At 38.9% G+C, this 23933-nt stretch overlaps 2 protein-coding genes across 5 annotated transcripts in view; one reads left to right on the top strand and one right to left on the bottom strand.

Annotated features, from left to right (window-relative positions):
- Nucleotides 1-148: 148 nt before the first annotated feature.
- mffa (mitochondrial fission factor a) lies at nucleotides 149-10000 on the bottom strand. Of its 4 annotated transcripts, XM_077611720.1 has the most exons (8): nucleotides 9780-10000; nucleotides 8707-8926; nucleotides 7840-8009; nucleotides 7629-7720; nucleotides 5347-5508; nucleotides 1510-1566; nucleotides 1240-1324; nucleotides 149-781 (listed from the first exon to the last, which is right to left on the bottom strand). In XM_077611720.1, exons 2-8 carry the CDS (start codon nucleotides 8918-8920, stop codon nucleotides 650-652), a joined length of 912 nt encoding a protein of 303 aa, XP_077467846.1. In that variant the 5' UTR covers nucleotides 8921-8926; nucleotides 9780-10000; the 3' UTR covers nucleotides 149-649. The 4 variants fall into 4 exon arrangements, with proteins under 4 accessions (XP_077467846.1, XP_077467847.1, XP_077467848.1 ...); XM_077611721.1 differs by lacking the exon at nucleotides 1510-1566; XM_077611722.1 differs by lacking the exon at nucleotides 5347-5508 and having other exon boundaries at nucleotides 9780-9999.
- Nucleotides 10001-10583: 583 nt separating this feature from the next.
- egfem1 (EGF-like and EMI domain containing 1) overlaps nucleotides 10584-23933 on the top strand; it is a 47241-nt gene continuing 33891 nt past the window's right edge. The window contains exons 1-5 of the mRNA XM_077611257.1: nucleotides 10584-10836; nucleotides 15756-15887; nucleotides 15990-16099; nucleotides 16197-16301; nucleotides 23388-23510. Coding sequence (XP_077467383.1) covers nucleotides 10724-10836; nucleotides 15756-15887; nucleotides 15990-16099; nucleotides 16197-16301; nucleotides 23388-23510 — 583 coding nt within the window. The 5' untranslated portion in view covers nucleotides 10584-10723. The remainder of the gene's footprint in view (nucleotides 10837-15755; nucleotides 15888-15989; nucleotides 16100-16196; nucleotides 16302-23387; nucleotides 23511-23933) is intronic.

The raw sequence follows: 23933 nt of genomic DNA, 5'->3' as shown, positions 1-23933 counted from the left end.
TTAATATACGTCTATACTCTTCATTTTAATTTGATCCTAAAACAGAAAGTCGGCACTCATGATTTACTTTCCCGGGCCACACAAAATGATGCCGCGGGCCAGATTTGGCCCTCGGGCCGCCACGTTGACACATGTGGCCTAGACTGACTGACCAAAGCAAGACTTGTGATTTTAATTACTTATTATATCAGACCTTAATAACACAGCTGTCTATTGGATAGGAGGCCACAATTATGTTAAGTGTTCTTAATATGGTAAACCATGCTGTACTTTATTAACTACTCCTTCCTCAAGCAATACATATTTACAAAAAGTGATACCTGGCATTGCTTAACATTTGTACTCTAAAAGCAAAATATGGCATTACTCCTTACCGACAGTGATACATATTTACAAATAATGCTTAGCATTGCTCAAAATTTGTATACAAAAACAAAATATAGTAAAGCAGAAAACTATCAAGAACACAAAAGTGAAAAAAATAAACCCAAACATACAAATTAAGCAGACAAAACATGAGTGCATCGTGCAAAAGGATGGTCTTGCTAAGATGGGTGCAAGTGTAACATGTCTCACACACACACATCACTGAAACACAGTATTACTACATAGACTTGTTTTGCAATGGTAGCAGCAATACTGATGTACTTCAACGTCTTAACCACACCCACGTGTTGATGAGCCAGAAAGCTACAGTGACCGAGTACAGGAACATCTCCCGTTTTGCCCGCTCCTTATTGTCCTCCTCCAGAAGCTGGAGCCGTCGATTTAACTTGATGAGCTACAGATTAAATGCAGAATATTGCAATTAGTGTCACAATATCATGTTTCTTAGTTACAGGCAATGTTCCCTCTAATTTTTTGTTTGTCTGGGCAGAAAGACAACCTCCCTGAGCACACTGATGTGCGCAACATCATCATTGCTCGCTATGGGCACACACCAGTATCACACCTGCCATTAGCAGGTGCATGTCTACTACACATAAATTATTTAGTAATAATAAAATGTAATAATTAATATCTATGAATGGGGCGGCCTGGCGGATGAGTGGTTCGCGCGTCGGCCTCACAGCTAAAAATTAAAAATAAATAAAAATAAAATAAAAAAATTGGGGATTTTATTTTGTGCCCTCCATATGATTTGCTATGCGCAGAGAAGGCGAGACTAGTGCGCAATTGCGCACGCGCGCAGCTTAGAGGGAACATTGGTTACAGGAAATGTTAGCGTGAACACCCAACCTGTCGCCGAAGTGTTGCTGCATCTACAACGGTCATGTCATCAGATCCCCCATCCAGAGAGCCTTCATATGTTGGTAATGCAAGCCTTTAACAACAGCAACACAATAGTTTGAATATTTGAAACGTTTCAATATATTTAATGATTAAAGTGCATGTTATATCTTCAATTTATCTCAAGATAAATGGTACATCAAATAAGAAAGATAGGTAAGAAAGGATGGGTTAAAAGATTAGGGGGAAAAATGAAAAGTGAGTTCTACATGATGTTACCTGGACTCATGCAGGGGGTTTGTGCTTGAGGCCGACCCCCCTCTCAGTGATGATTTTCTACAGAGGTGAGGAAATACGGATTGGGAAAAAGGGGACAAATAAGAGCTAAAACTTGCACAAAGCACTGTGCTACAAACATACACAAATACAGATACCCTCCCATAACCTATTCAATCAAAGGTTAATTGTTTGTGTGAAATGACACCATTTTTTTCAGGCTCCCAAAATACTATTCAGTTTCGACAATTTGCAAATATAAGCCGATTTAGGAAAATTAATTAGATTTCCCTCAAAGAAGTTTGAAGTGCTGTCAACCCAACAGGAAATCTTGCTTGGTAAGGTTGTCTTTGAATTTAATTCCAGTCATATTTACTATTAGCTCAGCCATTTTTTTTTTTAAACAGAGGCCCTGGGATTGGCTCCAGCACCCTCTGCGACCCTTGTGAGGATAAAGTGGTTCCAAAAATGAATGGTTATGTATACACTGACAAATCTTGTCCCCTAACAGCAATTTTGTGTCTTGAGCAAGATAGGCTATGGCAAATATTGATTTAAAAATGGAGAAAAATTGCAACTGATTTGCCATTTGTATAAAATGGGCAAGCATAAAGCTGAAGAAACTTTTCAGTTTAAGAGAGGCATTTAACTCATTTTTGAATATTTATTAGTGTGTCACGCATAATTTCATGCACCCGCCACTGTTAACCGTTAACCCATATTAAAGGCACTTTGCCTGGCTTGCTCACAGGCAGGATGGTTTTTTTTTACCCTCCAAAGTCCTATGTCCGCCACCACTTGAGGACGGTTCTACCAAGATGCCCTCTAGCCTTGACCCATCGTGTGAGTGTGTCGGCATATATAATTTTCGAGAGAAAACACAATATATAGTGAAGCAACAAAGCTTGGAGCAGCATTGGGGCATTTCAAGTCCAAATGCTATTAGTTTGCTACCAAAGCAACTACCCTTAGAAGGGTTAAGATTACATTTGCATGTAGGTGAAACCCACAAAACCAGAAAACACAAAAGAAAACCATGGGGTATAGTACTTAATAGAAATAAATTCAGAAACTCCAAACACTCATTAGGTTGCAAATCATTAGTTTAGAGCCCCTAGTTAAATTTAAGTTTGGCATTAATGCACAGTGCATTATTAAGTACGTAATATTGTTAATGATTGTTAATGATAGTAAGTGCATGTTTTTGACTGATGCTTAAAAGATGTGTGGTAAAATTTACTGAATCATGCAGCTTAACAGTTCACTATTATTTTTTTACATAATATTATTTATAAATCGATGTAACATGTCCATATTTAGGAGAAAATGGCAGATTAATATCTAGTGACAACATGAACCAATTATCAGAGAGGATGCAGGGGCTGGATCACCTGCTCATTGTCTTTGAAAAAATATTCTAATGTCCACCTAAAAAGTGCTTTCCATTAAATATGGTCTTTACCAATTCCACAACATCATATTATCATACATATTTACCAGAGTTATTTTTTCAAGCTGACGGTACCCAGTTGCTAGTTACACTGACAGCGGAAAGATCTGGCGTAATTCATTACAGTACTGAAGGTCCACTCCTAAAATAGTTTTCTTCAATTTAGTAAATGAGTAAAATGCAGCATCTAATTTTTTTTCACACTATAACTCCTTTGCCAATAAAACAATCTTCTCTGTATGTTTCACATGATGGGGAAAATACAGAAAGATTGCTGTTTAGCCATTCCTCTCGACCCAAACTCTCTGAATTCTACACTTACCGGGACCCCCTACTCACCAGCTCACTCAAGAAGTTTTCAATACTTTGAACTGGGAGCCAGATGGGCATGAGGTCTGTATTTTGTGATTTTTGTTTAGACTTGGTCATGTTTATCTTGCTGGAAGACTCACCTTCAGTTTTTAGGCACACCCCATCAGATTTTGATTTGATTTTTATGTCCTAGTATTATAAATAATCCATACACTTTAGGGCATTTGGAGTAACAGGACCAGATTGACTTTGGTCCTCCCTGATACTTTAATGTGAGCACGAAATGCTTTTCAACATACTCATCATTTGTGTTACGCCCAAGAAGTTACATTCTGTCACTGAAAATGAAGCTCCGTAAGTGTTTTAAAACCCTGCAGTATGAAAAATTGACACTGAAGGTATATGCGCATCCCTGTACAGGCATGTTTATCACTGTTCAAGTTGTTCGAACAGTAGATAACACACGACGTTTGCTATTAGTTACAGGAGTCTGATTTGTGAAGGGATAAAACCTTCCTTTGTTGAATGGAGTGTTCCTTTAGTCTCAAAAGAAATCACCTCTTTGTCACATTATATTTCAACCCCAGGGAAACAGGACATTTTAGATACAGTGGTTCCTCGACATACGAGTGCCCCGACATACGAGCAATTTGAGATACGAGTAAAATTTCGGGCAAATATTTATCTTGAGATACGAGACAAATTTTGATATACGAGCATACAGCGGACGCGAGAGGCTGCTCATAAGAACATCATGGGCACTGTCTCTCTCCCCCAACTCCCTCGTGTAATGTCTCTTTGGTTGCAACTTCCTCTTCGTAATGTCTCTGCAAGCACTGGGCGGAGCGGTGCATTTTTTCAGTGTTTTTTTTCCCCATTAGTAAGTGCGAATGGCGTATATATACTTCTCGTTGGCAACTGGTCGTGCGTTATCCTATTGTGAGGACATTTGTATGCATCATTTTCGGAACATTTTGAAGGGAATACAAAAGCAAACAACCCTCGATAGGTGTCATCTGAAAGTCAGGGTGGAGGCGGGGAAAATAGAGCCAACCCGGGAGAAGAAAGGTATCAAATTTTAAAACAAAATTAGAATTAAGTTTAGTGTAAGGTTAGATTAAACTTATTTTTGAGTGTCTGCATCGTAATCCAAGTTCATTTAAATTTGTTTGTTATGTTACAGGCGCGTTGCCGTGCAAAAAGTATCCCCCTCTCTCTGTACCTCTCTCTCCCCTCCGCGAAATCTGTCTAATTTTAGTATTATCAAACACATTTTAGTACTATTAATCCACTAGTTATTTGTTACTTTGTTAATAGATGGCGAATTAGAACAAATAAAAATGTCTTTCCAATTTAATATCCTGTTTTTGGTATTTCAGAGGGTTGGAACGAATGAATGTTTTTAGTTCATTTCTATGGGAAATGTTTATTTGAGTGACGAGTAAATCGACATACGAGCTCAGTCCCGGAACAAATTAAGCTCGTATCTTGAGGTACCACTGTACTCTGATTAACTACTGTACAAATATTTTTCCAACTGGATAAACACACTTGAATTAAAAATTGGATTTTACTCTTTTTCACTCCATTGTTTCCGTTATTCAGAACAGATGCTGAATTTATTTGAAAGTAAAGACCACATATTTACCTGGGTCTTAAATAATAATGGAACGCGCTGTTTATAAAATAAGATCCAATCTGACTGATCAAAACTGCTATTAGTGGGTTTGACTGCTAAAAAAAATGCGGGCATCTAGTGCTCTTATTGGGCAAAAGAGATTATGGCAATTAGGATGTCACCTGTAGTTTTCATTCAAGATCTCAAGAACCTGCTAGTAGTACCACCATGTAGTGGACTGTCATTTAGACCATTATTCAGAAAAAAAACTGAATTTATTTGAAAGTAAAGACCATATTTTAACCTAGGATCCATATAATTATGGAAGGGACTGTTTATAAAATAAGATCCAATCTGACTGATCAAAACTGTTATTGAGTGGGCTTGACCGCTAAAAAGAATTGCTGGCATCTAGTGTTCTTCTTATAGGCAAATGAGATTATGGCAATTAGGATGTCACCTGCGGTTTTCATCCAAGACCTCAAGAACCTGCTGGTAAGCCCGACGTGTAGTGGACTGGAGGAAAGATAAAATGCCACTATCGCTGTGCAGATTGTGTTCTTCTTGGGTCGCATTGGGAGGGGAAGGTGGGCGAAGAGTGGCTGAGGGGGAATCTGTTGCACTTCTTGGAGGCAACCATTTTGAGCAGCCAATTTACAAAAAAATGAAGAAAAAGAAGAAGAGAGAAGGGAACAGGGAAGGGAAGAGAAATGAGGAAAAAAGAACTCTGCTCAAAATTGTGAATTTTAAGCGATTTTAATAAAAGCAGCACTGCTAAATAGCTCTGGAGAATATTTTGAGACAGCCAGAGAATCAAGCAAAGACAAGACAGGAGGATGACATGCAAATTAGACGCCTCAACAAGGCCAATCATATGAACATTAATTACAAGATCTCACATGCATATACGGATGTTGTGACAATGATTAAAATAAGATGGGATGGTTCATTCTTAATTGTCGGTAAGTGTTTGGCTAACGTAGCTGCATGAAAAATGCAAAACAGAAACTATATTTATTAGAACATCTCAATTTAAAATAAGCAAATATGCATTACTGCAGATTGGAGAACCACCTGAGGCATCCTCAATGCATATGAACGGAAACATGCAATGACTTACAAATTAGGTAGGTGTCAATCATCCGGGATCGTCTGAAGATTTTTGTCGGTGGCCCTTTTCTGATACTTGTATCAATATCAGTGTAACACATTAAATGAATAATAATTAACCATTTCTACGTTTTTGTTAGCTGTTAAGTTTTGTGCTTGTGCACAATGCTCACTCACATCCTTTGAATTGCCTGGGGGCTAAGTTCCCTATCTTTATTCCCCCAGTGACACTGCTGGGTGGTGGTCCTTCAATCTAGTGTCTGGGCACTTTTAGAACGGTTGATGGACCAAGAATTAAAGTCATTTGTCATTTTGATAAAAAAAATATTGGGACTTCCTACCTTGATCTCTCTTGCCAAGGGCACCTAATTTTGGCTTGGCTGAAGGGTGTGGGACAAATCCTGGTTCTCAGGTGAAACTCATTTCTGAACACAAAATGCACGAACTGGTGCCCTATAAGGCAAATTCACAAGGGCTAACTCCCGTGCTATAGCATGAAGTTCATGGGCATTTTTGTATAAAAATTCATTTTGGGACATCCTAAATCGAAGTTACCTTATAAATTTGGCCGAGAAGTCATTGTAAAATCCGAGTTCTAGGTGAAACATATTTTTCGTGCCAGAAATGCTTGAAATGGAGCCCTTAAAAGGTAAATGTTTATCAAAAAAGAAAAAAAAAAGATTCTTGCTCATGAAAAGCGTATCTGGATGCAACCAATTCAATTCCATATTTGTTGTCATTTTGTAACACAAGTACATTTGTGCATCTTAAATGACATGACCTGAGATGGCTAATTAATTTGCAAATTTCACAGGTTGAGTCAATCCGATGTTAATTAAAGATGTATCGGCATCCAATACTGGTTCGGCCACATCTCTAGTAAAATCTCAGGTACCAAAATTATAAAATCATTCAGATTATTATGTGCTGTGGAACACTCCGTTTTATTTATGCTTAAAAGGCGAAGGTGCTGGAGCCTATTCTAGCCAACTGTGGGCACCATGCGCGGAACACCCGGAATTGGTGCACAGCCAATCACAGGGCACAAGGAGACAAATAACCGGTCTCAAACCGGATCTCAAAGGGGCGCAGGGGGTGCAGGTTTTCACTCAAACCGAACAAGCGGACACCTTTTGCAAGTGTAATCAGTTGATTTCAGCCAGGTGCTACTTATTTTAGAAGACCCCTCATTGGTTAAACTGTTGACACTGGGTCGAAACAAAGACCAGGACCCACTGCGGCCATTTGCAAAATCGATTTGAGGCCCCTGATCTATGCTCACACTCATATTAAAGGACAACTTAGTGCGTTCAACCTGTAGAAAACCCACACAGGCACGAAGAGAACATGCAAACTCTACAAAGGAAAGTTGGAACCCACCGGGGATTTAACCCTCGATCAAAGAAATGTGAGGACATGCTAATCACTCCACCCCCACGCATGTATGTTTAACTATTACTAATATTGTAGTTGGGTTGGATAGATTTTGAAATGAAATATTGACAAAAAGATGATTGCAATTGACATTAAAGGGTCTCTATTACAAAAAGTGGAAAGATGAATGAAGAAAAAAGCAGGAAAAAGATGCAGCAAGCAAAATGGAGGAGAATGAATGGCTGGAAAAATACTCACGCTGAATCGTGATGCATCAATTGACTGGTATGACGGACAGGTGTATTCTCACTAGCTGAGCGCTCACGTCTTGAGCGCCCTTGGGGTCGCATCTAAAATTTAAAATAAAGAAAAATGTAAAATTATTCATGCTTAATTAATATTAAGTGCATATCTTCCTTATTTCCTTTCCTACACTAAAATGGAATTTAAAAAACTGAATTGCACTTACCATGGGCTCATTTTCTGAAGCTGCTCTTTGCTCATCTTCCAGGAAGTCCAACGGACGTTCGCTGAGTGTGAGTACTCTTGGGGGTGTCTTTAGAGACAAGGCTTCTAATGGTGTCGACTGGATTAAATCCAAGTCTCTGGGTCTTGAAAACTGTTTGTCATCACTGTCTCCTGAAGAAGGAATTTTTGTATAGAATTTAGTTGATGAGGATAAAAATACTGAAACTGGAATCATGACACTCAAAAGACATATATGCCAAACCAATTCCACAAAGGGCTGCAATGGGTGCAGGTTTTAATTCCAACAGATTCAGATCAGACAGTAATGAATAAAGTTGGTGTTGAAACAGTCAGCCCCTGACTGAAAGCACTTGACTGGTGAAAGTGTGTCCTCTTGGAACGAAAACGTGCATCCACAGAGGCCCTTTGTGGAACTGATTTGATTCTTCTTTGAAATTGTTTAGCCGCAAAATAATCCCTGAATTAACAAATGCTTTTATTGAATTTGGGTACTGATCTTGACAAAAAATCTTGAGTTTATCTTACTGGCCCCGAGACAAGATTTTTGGAAGTAAAGACGATAAACACAATCAAAATGTGGTCTTGACAGTTACAACACCACCCTTCATTTCAGATACAGCTGTAATACCATAACTATATTTGTTGTAATTCATTCCTTTTTTTAGCTAATTTAATAAATGTGATGTTGATACACCTCTAAAGACTTCCCAAATCACTTTAAACAAGCCATGAGAAGTAACAATACAAATATCAAATTTGCTACCCTTGAAAAGCTGTACTACAACTACAAAGCCACAAATAAAAAGGAACAGTTGGTTGTTGTTGAGGACACAAACATAATACAGACCTGACACAACAATTCGTTCTGGGACTTGCATTGTAACGCTGTGTGGTAGCTGCTGTGAGTTAACACCAGAGTCCTCCTGACCTTGTGGAGCCACTTTGAGCATCTCAGGTATGCGCATTCTCTGGCTGATGCCCTCTGTGTACTCCAGATCATAGTGTATACGGTTCATTTCTGCCATCTCGGCAATGGGAGAGGGAAATGTCGCGCTGCTCATTTGGCCCTGCAAAAATATTGATACATTTTTTTTAATTTGCACCATCATTAATCCCATAATAAACAGGAAATAATGATTAACAATAACAGAACAGTTGCAGTAAATTACATACTAGTAAACAATAGCGAATGTATATCAAGGGTCAGCAGAAAGGACATCAAATAAATCCCAATGTCAACATGGAATTTGAATTTATTTTTTGGGGGGGCGGATATTAAACACTATTCTTAGTAATATTTTTAATTAATAGCACTAGTGGGCGGCTTGGTTACGTGAGTAATTAGCGCGTCGGCCTCACAGCTCTGGGGTCCTGGGTTCAAGTCCAGGTCGGTCCACCTGTGTGGAGTTTGCATGTTCTACCTGGGCCTACGTGGGTTTCCTCCGGGTACTCCGGTTTCCTCCCACATTCCAAAAACATGCATGCTGATTGGACACTCTAAATTGCTCCTAGGTATGAGTGTGAGTGTATACATGGTTCTCCGTCTACTTGTGCCCTGCGATCGGCTGGCCACCGATTCAGGGTGTCCCCCGCCCGTGGCCCGGAGACAACTGGGATTGACTGCAGCACACCCCGCGATTCTAATGAGGATAAAGTGGTTCAGAAAATGAGATGAGATGAGTTAGCACTGGTTGCTACAGTAGCGGTCACCCTCAAGCAAACTACCATACGCCCTATTACACAAAAATGTACACATTGCAATTGGAGAGAAGTAATGTACCATCCTTTAAATGTCCGTTTATACCACATAACATTGACATCAACTTTGACCAGTCAATTATAACTGCGTTTGTGACGGAAACCAATTACTATAGTTAGCATAAGCGCCATTGAAAAGAGGGAGCGGAGTCTGTTTCTCACCCTTTTTTGACGCTAGCAATTTCCTCAACCCGTTTTCTAATAGATATCCTGAGTCGCAAGAAGCCTTTTAAAATTATTCTCAATGATTGGACTATAATATTGCAATCCGACTTCTAAAAAGGGCGAGCTGTCAGAAAACGAAGAGTGTAGATGTCGGAGAGGAACCTTTCCTCATCATCATGTGCGCAGTACGACAGGGAGGTCCTTATCACCACGGGAAGTGACGTCAAGCAGACGACCGCTCAAATCGAAAGCAGAAACGTATTTACGAACTGGAGTTTTACGTATAAACTCAATTACCACAACTTTAGGGACCCTTTCACAATATTACGAGACCGCTTTGAATAATATTATTGTATAACACCATAAAATTAAATTATGAATATTATTTTAAAAAATTGCTATTTTTTAACATACGATTATCAATGCAGCAGTTATTTTATTTTTTTAATATCTATTGCAACAAAATAGTCATAGGTTCCACACAAACATGAAACAAAACGTGCCATTTTGTTCAAATTTTGGCTTTTCTTGGCAATAAATTATGTCAGAAAACGGATTATTTCAGTAAATTCCGTGGGCTCTGCAAGTGATCTTTGTAAAAATTCCACTTAGAAAAAATTGTACCATTACTTGGAGAAGGTTTGACAAAATGCACCATAAGTGGTATAATGCGGTGTAATGCAATGTTAAGATAGTAAAAAGTGTGAACATTTGTAAATTCAGCAGCGATCAGCGCTACTGGGTGTAGGAAATGGTTTTAAGCGAGCTCCTCTTTCACTGTGGGTGGTGCGTTCACGTGCTGCTACTAAAACCTGCTGACATTAGACGCCGACCTTCATCCTCACTGTGCGGACGTCGGGACCACATTTGGAGCACTAAATACGCTTAACTTTTTGAGCCACTTTAACCGATAGTTTTTTTTAAACCTCGATGACTGATTAATGATTAAACCAGCTTCTTTATCCGAAAAGATGTTTCCAGACATTTTCACTTTGTGTCTGATATCATTTAGCACTTTGCACGCCGGGTCATCGTTGGAATTGCGTTTGGACATGTAAGTAGAGCCATTTGCAAATTAAATGGACATTGTCCATGCGTGTATTGCTAAAATGTCTCATCTCGTCTCGTCTCATTTTCTAAACCGCTTTATCCTCACGAGGGTCGCGGGGGGTGCTGAAGGGAGGGACACCCTGAATTGGTGTCCAGCCAATCGCAGGGCACAAGGAGAGAAATATCCATTCACGCTCACACTCATACCTACGGGCAATTTAGAGTGTTCGATAAGATACCATGCATGTGTTTGGAATGTGGGAGAAACCGGAGTACCCAGAGAAACCCCACACAGGCCCATGGAGAAAATGCATGTTTCACACAGATCGATCCATGCTAAAATATGTTTGCTTTCAAAAGACTGCCTCATTGATGTTATTCTTTTGATTGGACCAACGACCACTAGAGTTTGCACTTTCAGAAGATGAAATAAAGGGTTTAAACAGCTGGCTCATGGATACCATCTGCTGATTGTTTATTCTCACAAACGTGGTGGGGTGCTGGAGCCTATCCCATCCAACTCTGGGCAGTAGGCAATTGGTTGCCAGCGAATTGCAGGGCACAATGAGACGAACAACCATTCACACTAATACATTTGGATTAAAAAAAAGTTCAACCAGTTTATCATCCATGTTTTTGGGATATCGAGTGAAACCAGATTACCCAGTGAAGAATTAGTGGCCAGTCAATCGCAGGGCACAAGGAGATGGACAACCAATCACGATCACACCTAGAGGCATTTTAGACTGTTCAATCAGCATACAAGCATGTTTTGGGGATACGGAAAGAAACCAGTGTTCAGAGAAAATCCATGCAAGCCCAGGGAGAACATGCAAACTCCACACAGTGAGGACCCACTTTGGAGCGAACCCTCCACCCCAGAACTTTGAGACCATCACACTAACCACTCGTCCACCTGGCCGCCTTAGGCCATAATCACGCAGCATCTCCCAAAAACTTCCATGCCACTGTTTCTGGTGTTTCGCCAACACACGTCTCTTGAAATAAAAATGTGTTGCAGGAGGTTTAACAAAATGTTTTGATGACAAGAAAAGCACAGCACCTCTAATTTACTTCAGGCTAACTTAAATTGGAACCAGATGATTTGAGAGGAGGGCCATGCTTAGTTAGGGATACTTGACTTTTTTCAGCTCCTCTTATATTCACAGGGGTCACAGGGATGCGTTAGCCTATCCCAGCCAACTATGGGCAGTAGGTAGGGGACACCCATAATTGGCTGCGAGCCAATCGTGGGGGACAAGGAGACGAACCACAATTCACGTTCACACTCAAACCTAGGGCCAATTTAAAGTTTGTTTTCAAGATCTCTGTGAGGGGCACTTTTGAATCATATTAATATGGATGATATTCTCCAAATTCTTAAATCTGTATTCATTGATTCATTCATCTTCCAAATCGCTTATCCTCGCAAGAGTCATGGGGCGTGCTGGAGCCTATCCCAGCTAACTATGGGCACCAGGTGGGGCACGCTTAATCAGTGGCCAACCTATCGCAAAGCACAAGGAGATGGACCACCAAACACGCTCACACTTATACCTAGGGGAAATTTAGAGTGTTCAACCAGCTTAGCCTACATGTTTTTAGGATGTGGGAGAAAACCGGAGTACCCGGAGAAATCCCACACAAGTCGGGGAGAACATGCAAACTCCACAGAGAGGCTCGATCTTGGATCGAACCTTAACCCCAGAACTGTGAGGCCAACAAGCTAACGACTCCCCCAATGCCCCACCTCTAAGTACATATTCATTCATTCATTCATTTTCCGCACTGCACGTCCTTGTAAGGTTTGCAGGGGTTACCGGAGCCTATCCCAGGAGACTTCGGGCAAAAGGCAGACTACACCCGAGACTGGTCACCAGTCATAGCGCACACAGACAAACGACCATTTGCACTCACAATCATACCGCTACCAGCGTGAATCGAGCCCGTGGCTGCCAGCAACAGAGTCAAACGAGTGAACCACTAGACCATCAGGTGGCTTCTAAATCCATATACGTACTATTTAAAAATATATGGATATAATTTTTATAGCGTCAAGTTCTTGTGTAATTCCTTCAATTTTTGCCCCAACTTGAAAAAGGCCCTGATCTTCTCAACGCATGAACAACTCAAATTCTTCCTCCATTTTACAATTTTATTGAAGTTGAGGGTGATAGGAAGTGATTAGGTTGAAATCCTTAAATAAGGGGAAAGAAGGAAGCATGTGACATCATTCAAATTTCAAGTTACTATGTTGATCAAAGTGTTGCTCTTGAGTTTACTAGTCACATCTTGAATTTACTACAGAAATGCGGAAGAGTGTTCAAATGATAGAGCAGAAGTGAATGGGTACATTGCTGATTGAGTAAATCAAACAAGAATATTCACTTTACAGAGATTGATATTAAGAGTAATCACTCCGGTGGAATCCAAGTATATAGTACTCAAATTTGATCCTACCAGTTGCGTATGATCGGGAACTGAAGGGTGTCTTTGGTTCCTTAGTTACCTGTCTTGTCTTGTACTTTTTTGGGCTGTACTACTGATATTATATACTGGCTATGACCTCAGGCAGGAAGCGAGGAGAGTTTAGTCTGATTGGGGTTTTTCCTGCCCCCTGTTGGTCTGGAGGGGGCAGACGTATCTTCCGCTTAGTTGACTAGACACCTCCCACTTGGCATCTCAGTTCTTGAACCCAGAGAGGTCGCATAAGTACTGGTTGCTCATCGTCCGTGTCTTTGTTGGTTCATTGGCGTTCACTTGTGTTCTTCTGCAGGGATCAGGACAATGATGCGTCGTACATCTCTGTGCAGAATTGTGGAAGAGATTTTTATAGGGGTTTTATTTGCTTGATCAGATTTGGTAGTAGAGATGGAGTAGTTCGGTAAGGTCTTGATGTGTACGTCTCTGAGGATGACTTTTTTTGTCAGGGATGACATTATTGACTCGTCCAAGTTAATACTGGCCTCAGAGCATTTTGGTCGGCCAGCTAGACGATATTCCTGTGGCTATGTTTCTGTTTGTTGTGTGCCACTTGCTTTGGATGAACAAATTAGGTCCCAACTGACTCCATTTTTGACTTCGATGCCTGTCGTGGTCTCCTATCTGAGGTACACCACAGCTCCATAACTCTGGTCACATCCATCAGACAATGTCACTCCCCACGGTTTTTGGGTCCAGTTCCGTGGTGTGAGGCTTCTGTGGAAGGTAACTTGGCTGAGACGGACATATTCTTCAAATAACTGGATTGCTTCTTCCCTCAACTTTTCTCATAGTGGTTTGTCCCACCTGTCTTGGGTTCTGCTGGTTCCAGCTTCTTGGAAAGCTTTCCTGACCAGAATGGCACCTTTCTGTTTGGCGGGGGTGACAAGCCCTATCGGATCATAGAGGCCAGCCACCTGTCTCCTAGTCAGTGGTTTGGGAGTTTTTTCTCTCACCTCTTCTTCCAGGAGGTTTTGACCCACTCTCATTTTCTTTGTTCTCTTTGAGAAGTTAACTGAGGTCGTTGGGTACAGTTTGTCACTTTGGACAAGGTAGCTGACCACAAGAGCTTTATCATCTTCTCTTCTTTGATTTGGTACAATGAGTACATTGCTGGATGATACTCCTGATGTGAGTATCTCCCTCCCACTTTGACCTGACCAGAGCCAGCCTGCTTTCAGGATCTCTTCGACTCTTCTGGTGCATTCATCCAGTTTTTAACAAGTCGTTATGGGAGGTAAGCACATCGTCAACATAAGAATCTTCCTCCAGGATTCTACACTCATCTTTTAGGTGAGTAAACCTGGGTAGCTTTGCAGTCTCTCTCATGGCCAGCTGTGCAATGACGATCGCCAATGTTGACTCGGGTGATGGCATACTCTTCAAATTCACTGTCTTTCCAACAGAATCTGAGTAGGTGCATTTCTAGCTCTTCCAAACACACTGAGTTGTACATCTTCTTGATGTCTCCAAGTGCTGCATACAGTCCTCTTCTGAATCTGAGTAGAACTGCTCGGATTGGGTTGAGGACGTCTGGTCCTTTCCATTTCCACCAGTTGAGAAATTCTTTGTCTGTGACAGTGCTTCTGGTTTCAGCTTTGAATTCCTCTGATGCTCTGAGTTCTTGGTATTTCACAGCTGTGGCCCTCATGGACCGTGCAAAGTGCGGCAATAGCGATATCTATATATTGACCAGCCCTATTCACAAACAAACATAATTGGTCTGTTTTTGTACGGATTTTGCTCTGTCTTCCCCAATGAATACAAAAACAGACTAAGTACCTTTGGCTATACAATTTTCCTGTTCAATAATCAAAATCCCAAATCCTTCAGAGTTATTTCTAAGTTTAGAATTTTTAAATTCAGAATCTCCAGAGGTTTGTGTTGTTGGTGTGCACAAACAGGAGAAGTATTTTTGTGGTGTAATGATACATGAATCTTGGATCGACACATCGGTCATAGGCCCTTGTATCTAAACTACTAATCAAGACATAATTTATAATACTGGCAAATATTGTAAAATATTGGTATTGTTGTCCAAAGAATCAATATCTTATCGTCATCAAATTGCTGACGTTACATCAGTATCTATCAATCCATTGGTCATTAATCGGCCATCCAATGAAATTGACTGAAACTCAACACATTGATAAACATTATCATCTTTTAGGTTTGACTTTTTTTCTTGAAAGAAAGGTTCTCAATAAAATGTCCAAAACTCCCCACAACAAAATTATCTCAAAAATATTTGCACTGTATTTTTTCATGAAATAAGTCAAAAGGAACCAGTTGTGTTAAATATGCAAATATATTGTGTTAAATCGATAGAATGTGCTTGACTTGAATGAAATCCTGATAGATTTTGTAATATTGAATAATCAACCGATGAATCAATATCGTATTGTGATGAAACATTCATCATTATCTGTGTTTACATTGCAGGCCTAATGTTTGCACCAGCCAGGAGATGTCTCTTTTGGGAAGACCTCAGCCGTGTGTACAGGCTTTTACACGCATGGTTATGGTGGGGAGGCAAGGTTGTGCAGGCTACAGGTGTATGGGTTATGAGAGGAGGTGACAGCTCATACTTTCTTCACTTCTCATCCATTGCTCATCCTTGTATGCATTTGTAACAATTATAATCATGTAAAATGAACTTAATCATGTTTTACACAGGACAACATACTACACAACATACAGACAAATATACAAGACTGATATCCATACGGTTTATCGTTGCTGCCCTGGTTGGACTCAAAGAGATGGTGAACCTGGCTGTCAACATAGTGGGTATTAGCATTTTTAATATATGTATATAAAAAATTCACAGTGAAGCCAAAAAATAAAAAAGTCGGAAAACATTATTACATGCCATACTCTTAGGAGTATGCAGTTCCAATATGTGCTTCAATGGAGGACGCTGTGCAGAAACTGGAGATCATATATGTGACTGCCCAAAAGGATTCAAAGGGACACGATGCCAGTATGGTAAGTTTTTACTCATTGTTGTAAAGTACGGTGCTATGTATCATAACTTGTTTACAATTTAATTATAGGAAGTTTCACATAATCTAGTTGGGACTGGGCAATCTTTCAGTAAAGCGCCAAGTTCAGGGCTACTACTCATTTGACATTGCTGTATTTGGAGCTTTGATAAGGTGGTTTAGCCTTTGAGGTTTCTGCTGCTAAAAGTTGAAATGTTTAATTTAAGAGGTAATGGCTTAGTTTGAAGTTTCTGTTTCTGGTGAGTGTGGCTGCTATAATGACCTACGGTGCTTAACTCGCTTGGGACCCTAAGCCACCCAAATCTCTCGTGATGTATTTCATGAGCATTCCCCCCTTATTCAAGAAACATTCACATCCTGTAAAATGCCTACTGCAGGTACTGCTAGGAATATTAAAAGTAACATGAGGAAACAGAGGTGCCCGCTTCCCAATGCACACATGCATACACTTACTGTACAAATAAACAGGCACACCACAGAGGCTTAGCCATTCTCTTAGAGGTAGGCCTGCCTAACACTGTTTTTAAATGGACCACATTCTTTGCGACATGTCACGAGCACGTGTCGTTTGAGGAAGCTGTCTGCGCTAAGTGTTTTAACCTGAACTATTTGCTTTCACACATTGCAGTGACAGGTTGGATCAGGATTTCTATGGGTTTGTCTTTAACACATTCTAAAGTTTCAGTTCACCTTAGTAAGACCTCACTTTTTGGTTTTCTTTAACGATAAATATTTTTCCTTGTCTCATTATGCTTTCTTCTGCCAAATTCTTTGTGAAGCCTGATTTAGACAATGTACATATGATTTGTGGAGAAATGCTGTACCGTTATACAGTCAAAGCATTGCAATAGCACTTGAACTTTGGTATAAATTGTGGAGCGATATACTTTTTGCCTTTGTTTGACTAGTTTGTGCAGCCAAAACAGAATTCTGAATCATCGATCACAAATCTTTGTAAACTGTACAAGCAGCTTTTGCCACAAAAAAATAAAAAATAATAATCATAATAATAATAAAGACAAAGTTACAATTATTGGTTACATGACAAATGTAAATCTGATTATGCTTTGGAACTTTTGGTTGTGTACCTTCTTTTTCTCTTACATTAACAATTTAGTCCTCAATTGAGACTGAGGCACAAAACTTGAGGGAAAAAAAGCAATGCATTTTTATCTCAAAAATTTCCAATGCTACATTAATCCAACTAATGTTTCAGTTGATGTTCTGGTATCGCCAGAACAGTGGTTCGTAGCCTGGGTTCAATCGAACCCTAGGGGTTCGGTGAGTCTGTCTCAGGAGGTCAAGACAGATCGACACATCATGTCTATACACGATAACATACCCAGCTTGACGATCGGCGGCTGCAGATGATCACGTGCCATTGCTTGGCCAATCAGTGCTGCGAGGAATTTGTATATCTTAAATTTGAAAAAAAAAATCATATTTTACTTTACACTAAACTAGGGTTCGGTAAATGCGCATATGAAACTGGTGGGGTTCGGTAGCTCCAACAAGGTTAAGAACCACTGCTCCAGAAGATGTTAAATTGATAAAATGTTAGCCAAATATAATAAAAACAGGAGATCAGGATCCTGATTTTTACCCTGAGAGTCAGTGTTAGTAGACTGTAAGATTTATTATCACATTTTTCTAAACCAATGTTACGCAAACTTTATATATCCTAGCCGATAACATTCCAACTCCCAAGTGGAAAACTGTAGGCCTAGTTGTGTGTTGGCGCAAGCATTGAAGCCTCTTGTGGCAAACTGAGTATCCATCCTTTTTAAATGTGACGCATCACCCATGGTTAGCCTTCAATCTTTGTTCTGGTTATACAAACTTTTGAATTGCTGTATTTGTTACAGTGAAAATGTATCCATGGATTCACCTCTCACCCTATTTGCAGTTCATGTCTGAACAAGACTAATTTAGCATTCTACTAAATCAAACACACCTGAAAGGTGTACAATATGTACCTGTGAAACCTGTTCTTGTCCGATATGTTCTTCTAAAGTAAAAACAATAACAACAGTGTTACCTTCGTGGGCAGAGGGCCCCGAATCAGGCAAACACACACAAGCCAGACATGGAGCTTTCTGTTTATTATGAGTGTCCATTGTGTAGGGGCAGGCGAAAGTACAAGAGGAGAAGCTTAGAGAGTTGTCTTGCGTAGCGTGGAGGTCGATAGCCGAGAGGTCAGTAGAGGGATCCAAAGCGAAGGTACACGGTGCGTGGTCGAGGCCGTGGTCACGGTCGTAATCTTAGTTGTAATCATGGTCGTAATCGAGGTCATGATCCTAGGGCAAAAACAAAAGGTCGAAGATCGGGCAAGACAAAGAAGGAGGTAACGCGAGAAGGCACTTAACATTTACTGATTAAGACGATCCAGCGACGAGGTCATGATCTGTTTGTCTTAAATAGTCCTTGATGTCTGATGAGCCAGATTAACCCATCAACTGCTGAACATTTGATTGGGTGACAAGAGCAACCACCTACCTGTCTGAGAAATAACATATGTAAATATTAAAACCTTGATATTTTGTTAAAATATACATTTCTGTTTTGATGGTAATATTGTATAAAATAAATGATCATAAATAATATTAACTTTTTTCCCATTAATCTTAATTTAGATTTAAACCTTACAATACATTGTAGTCTTAAAACCATTTGTGTGTTATTGACATTGACCTGATTCATTGTATGGTGTTATTGTAAATTAGTTAAAATGTTGAGGTGTCATAATAATTAGTACATTTATTTGTTAAATAGTAAAAAATAAAATTATCATCATAAATACAATAAGGAAACATAGCAATGGTATATCTTAATTCTACATAAGATTACTTTGTGCTGTTTTTATTTATTTTAAATTTGTATTTTTTCTCAATTCACATTTGCTTCCATTTATATATGTAGACTTTAGTCAATATTACATTTACATCTTCATCATAAAGAACAATCATTTGATATTGTGATAAATACAGTTTTTTATAATGGAGTTGTATAATCTAAATCCTGATAACATTTCTAAACATAATTATTATTTTGAATCATTTATTTTTTGTTGCATTATTTTTAATTAGCCTTTATGCTGGCACAAAAGCCAAATCATAACACTAAGGATGTAATATTTCATTTAAAGTTGGCTATTCTGATATTTTAAGAAACATAGAACCATTTTAATTAATGATTATCTTAAAAGCATCATTTGCGAGAATGCATCAGACCTTGGTGGATACAAGGTTTATTGATTGGTCAGATTGAGACTTCAATTTGGCCAGCACAGCTGCAACACTGACATCTTCCTCAGTCAACAACCTGTTAACATGAGCTCAATCCTTTCCATGTTCCCTAAAAACATTGAAGAAACCACAGAAACCTTTTATTCTGCATTATGGAAAATTATGATTGCCTAATGGCATATCCTTAGATGTATCTGCTGACTGACTACTTGAGGCTGTTTTTGGTGAAGGAAGAGTAATTTTGTCTTGAGAGACATTCTTGAGTAGAGTGCATAGAACGAGTTATGCCAGGACAACTTAATGATATATGCAGAAATCTGGAATCAGTTTGTCTGTAGAGAACACATGAGCATTTGCGCAGATGTGGATTGTCTATGTTAACGGATGGGAAACTGTTATCACTCCCTTTCTTAAAGTAGCTCCACAACAGCACTTCACAGTTAGGTTTAGAATGCACGTAATTATGTGAAATAAATGATGACTATAAAACATGTTTTGAAAAACAAAATGCCAAATGCGAAGGTTTAAATCCACAGGTTTGGATTTACTTCTTGATGTAACCAATAAACCAGAGTGCTGTTTGCTCACTTGTTGGGCACTTTTTTTTAACCGCCCCCTTTCAGACACAACTGGCCCAGAAGGGAATACAGTGGTACCTCGACATACGAGAAATTTGAGAAACGAGTAAAATTTCGGGAAAATATTTATCTTGAGATACGAGACAAATTTTGATATACGAGCATACAGCGGACGCGAAAGGCTGCTTATAAGAACATCATGGGCACTGTCTTTCTGGTTGCAACTCCCTCGTGTAATGTCTCTACAGCACTGGGCGGAGCGTTGCGTTTTTTTTGCATTTTTTCCCCGTTTGTCAGTGCGAATGGCGTATATACTACTTCTCGTTGGCAAGTGGTCGTGCGTTATCCTATTGTGAGGACATTTGTGTGCATCATTTTTGGAATATTTTGAAGGGAATACAAAAGCAAACAACCCTCGATAGGTTGCATCTGAAAGTCAGGGTGGAGGCGGGGCAAATAGAGCCAACCTGGGAGAAGAAAGGTATACAACTTTCAAACTAAATTAGAAATAAATTTAGTGTAAGGTTAGATTAAACTTATTTTTGAGTGTGTCGCCATCGTAATCCAAGTTCATTTAAATTTGTTTATGTTATGTTACGAGTGTGTTGCCGTGCGAAAAGTCCAGTCCCCCTAAACACCCCCCTCTGTCCGTCTTTCTCTCCCCTCCGCGAAATCTGTCTAATTTTAGTACTATTAAACCACTAGTTATTTTTTACTTTGTTAATAAATGGCAAATTAGAACAAATAAAAATGTTTTTCCAATCCAATATCCTGTTTTGGGTGTTTTTTCAGACGGTTTGAACAAATTAATTTGTTTTTAGTTCATTTCTATGGGAAACGTTCATTTGAGTTACGAGCAAATTGACATTCGAGCTCAGTCCCGGAACGAATTAAGCTCGTATCTCGAGGTACCACTGTATATAGAAAACAAGATCATGCAGCTTCATACATGTATAAACTTAGATTTGGGAAGACTTGTGATATTTCATTATCAATCCATTAATTTTATTATCTGCGGTCGGGTTGCCGGGTCAGCACCGTAAGCAGGGAAGCACGGACATATCTTGCTCTAAACACCGACCTCTTTATGGCCACAGTTGCCTCAAGAAGGAAGATGCACGATATGGTTTACTGGGACTTAACATACTGTGTACCACTTAGGTTTGTTGCTCAGGATGCCCTGGTGCCAAATGCACATTGACACATTTATGGGTAAACATGGTGTTTGTTAATATTTTACACAGAAAAGCTAAATTCCTGCGGGAAATGTTCTTTTAACACCTATATGATGAGTCATGTTTTTCTATAAAATGTAATGGCTTTAGCCAATAAAACAAGGTTGTTACAGAAAGGAAGGAATCATATACAAATGAACATGCAATCAGATTCATGCCATTAATGCAGTGCTAAATACCTGAGCTGTGGGTTCATGCCTTGCACTCATTAATAGAACTACATACCTGGCAAAGATAATTCCATTCAATTCAATTCAATTTATTGGCAAGAAAAAGCACAAGGCTAAGGGCCATGTAACGTTACATAATTGTCTCTACTGTGAAAAAAATACATTAGAAAGTTTATTTATGATCAACAAGTGTGATTGTACCCATGTTTATACTCTGCTGTAATCTTTAGAGAATATAATTCGCTCTATTTGATATATCATCATGTTTCTGCCTATTTTAGTGACGTTCCCAAGCTTCATTTTCATTTAGGTTTTGTCTATATTTGCCTATATATTTGCATTCCATTAAACAGTATTTGTTAATGCTATGCTGGATTCTTTAACTCAAAATATTATTTAAAACCACTTTTGTTTTAGCTGATTGTAACCATACTCGTTTGTATTAAACTGTTTATACAGCAGTTGTTGTTTGCAAAATCAGGTTTCATTACACAATACAGAATGTAAAATTAAGCACATTTAATTGCTCCTTTCCCTAAAATTCTGCACTGCTGTCAGCCATATTACTAGGATTTTAATTCTAGAAGGCTGGGGAGCTGTACAGTAAATATACATTATGTTCAACTTTCTTGACAATATTAACAAATATCTTTCATCTTAAACGTTTCTCATAAGGCTTTCAGGAACAAAATACATGCCCCTGGGTATTACTAAATCCCCATATCCCCAATTTTCAAATACAATTTTTACCTCTTCTTTAGTAAAAGGATAGTATACTTTTACCAGCAGACCATGCCAACAAATATTGAAAGTATTGTAACGCTGAATGATATTTTAGGTACCATATTTTCCGGATTATAAATCTTGTTTATTTCATACTTTAGTCTGTGACTAATACTCAAATGAAATTTATGATTTTTTTTCTCACTGACAACCAACAGACTGGTATGGTGTTTTTTAAATGTTAACAGATGCCTATTTAGCCTGTTTCTCTCATTTTATTTGTTGTTTGTTTCTGACAAAACAAACAAACAAACAAAAAAATGCCGTTCCAAATATGCGTTTTAGATTCCAGTGCAACTTCTTCCCTTCTTGATTGTGAATTCTTCAGCTGGTGTGAATTATAGTAAGGTATGATTTATAGTAGTCTGGAAATTATGGTAATTGATGGGAAAATTGTACTACAAAATTGAGAAGTTTCTTGTTTAAAATTGTAATCTCTCACAAAACTCATCTTTAGCAAACTCTAATTTATTCATGCGTTTGCTGGAAACAGAGTGCTAACAAATTGAGTGTTACAGACCAATCCAATCCAAAAACACTCCAATAAATTACTGTCTGGTTTCAGTAACAAAAAGTGGGTGTGGCCTGGTGTAATTCTTAAAACGGCGACCCATTTTTTGTTTCTAAGATCTCACAGGACTGTCTTCTGTAGTCTCTTAAAATTCAAAGTCTCTACAATTTTGAACGTCTCTCGCTCTACCTTCTGTCTCTCTGTCTTGTTCTTTCTTTCTAAACCACTTCTAACTTCCTGGTTGAAAATAACATTTAGGCATGTAAAGAACACAATTCTTCCAATAGTAAACGTTCATTAGAAACACTTGTCATCATCTCATGCCTTGATCTCAGAACCCAACATTAGCCTGGAATTGTGGGGGGTAAGACCAACATTTTTTATGCCTTTTCAAGATGATTTATGAATTTGTTGTGTTGTTGTTATTTTTTCCCTTTGTTGATTATGGAGTCAAATGTTGTTTTGTTTGTATTGTTTAAATAAACAATCACACATGTTCACATTGAATGAAACCAGAAACAATATTTATAATTTTTTTCCCGATCAGATATAAATGAATGTGATGTGGACCAAGGAGGCTGTGAAGGTTATTGTTGCAATACTATTGGCAGCTACTATTGCAAGTGTCCTCAGGGCAGTGAGTTGGGGCCGGATGGAAAATCATGTCAAGGTAAGAAAAACATTATAATGCAACCATTCATTCATTCATTTTCTGAACACTAAATTGCCCCTAGGTGTGAGAGTGAGTGTGAATGTTTGGCTGTCTCCTTCTGCCCTTCAATCGGCTGGCCACTAATTTAGGGACAGGCTCCAGGTCAATCAAGTCAGCATGTATCGTTGGGTTACTGCCAAAATTTGAACGTACAAAAGAGCTCAGAATAATGTAACTGCTTGAATGAGATTTTTTTTAACTCCATATATCTTGGAATGGCCACAATTTTGACACTCATCTTGCTCTTTACTTTCTTTATATTTAATTTAACCAAAATCTCTCTGATTATCAAAAAAAACACAGGCACAGGTCTCACACGTACAAACATATCTTCCACACCTCAACTTAAAAAAAGAAGTAATTTGACTGTCATTGTGGTGT

This window comes from Stigmatopora argus, chromosome 10 (assembly GCF_051989625.1).
Source record: "Stigmatopora argus isolate UIUO_Sarg chromosome 10, RoL_Sarg_1.0, whole genome shotgun sequence".
NCBI lineage: Eukaryota > Metazoa > Chordata > Actinopteri > Syngnathiformes > Syngnathidae > Stigmatopora > Stigmatopora argus.
Note: the sequence above shows the minus strand (reverse complement) of the source record. Positions and strands in the feature narration are given on the sequence as shown.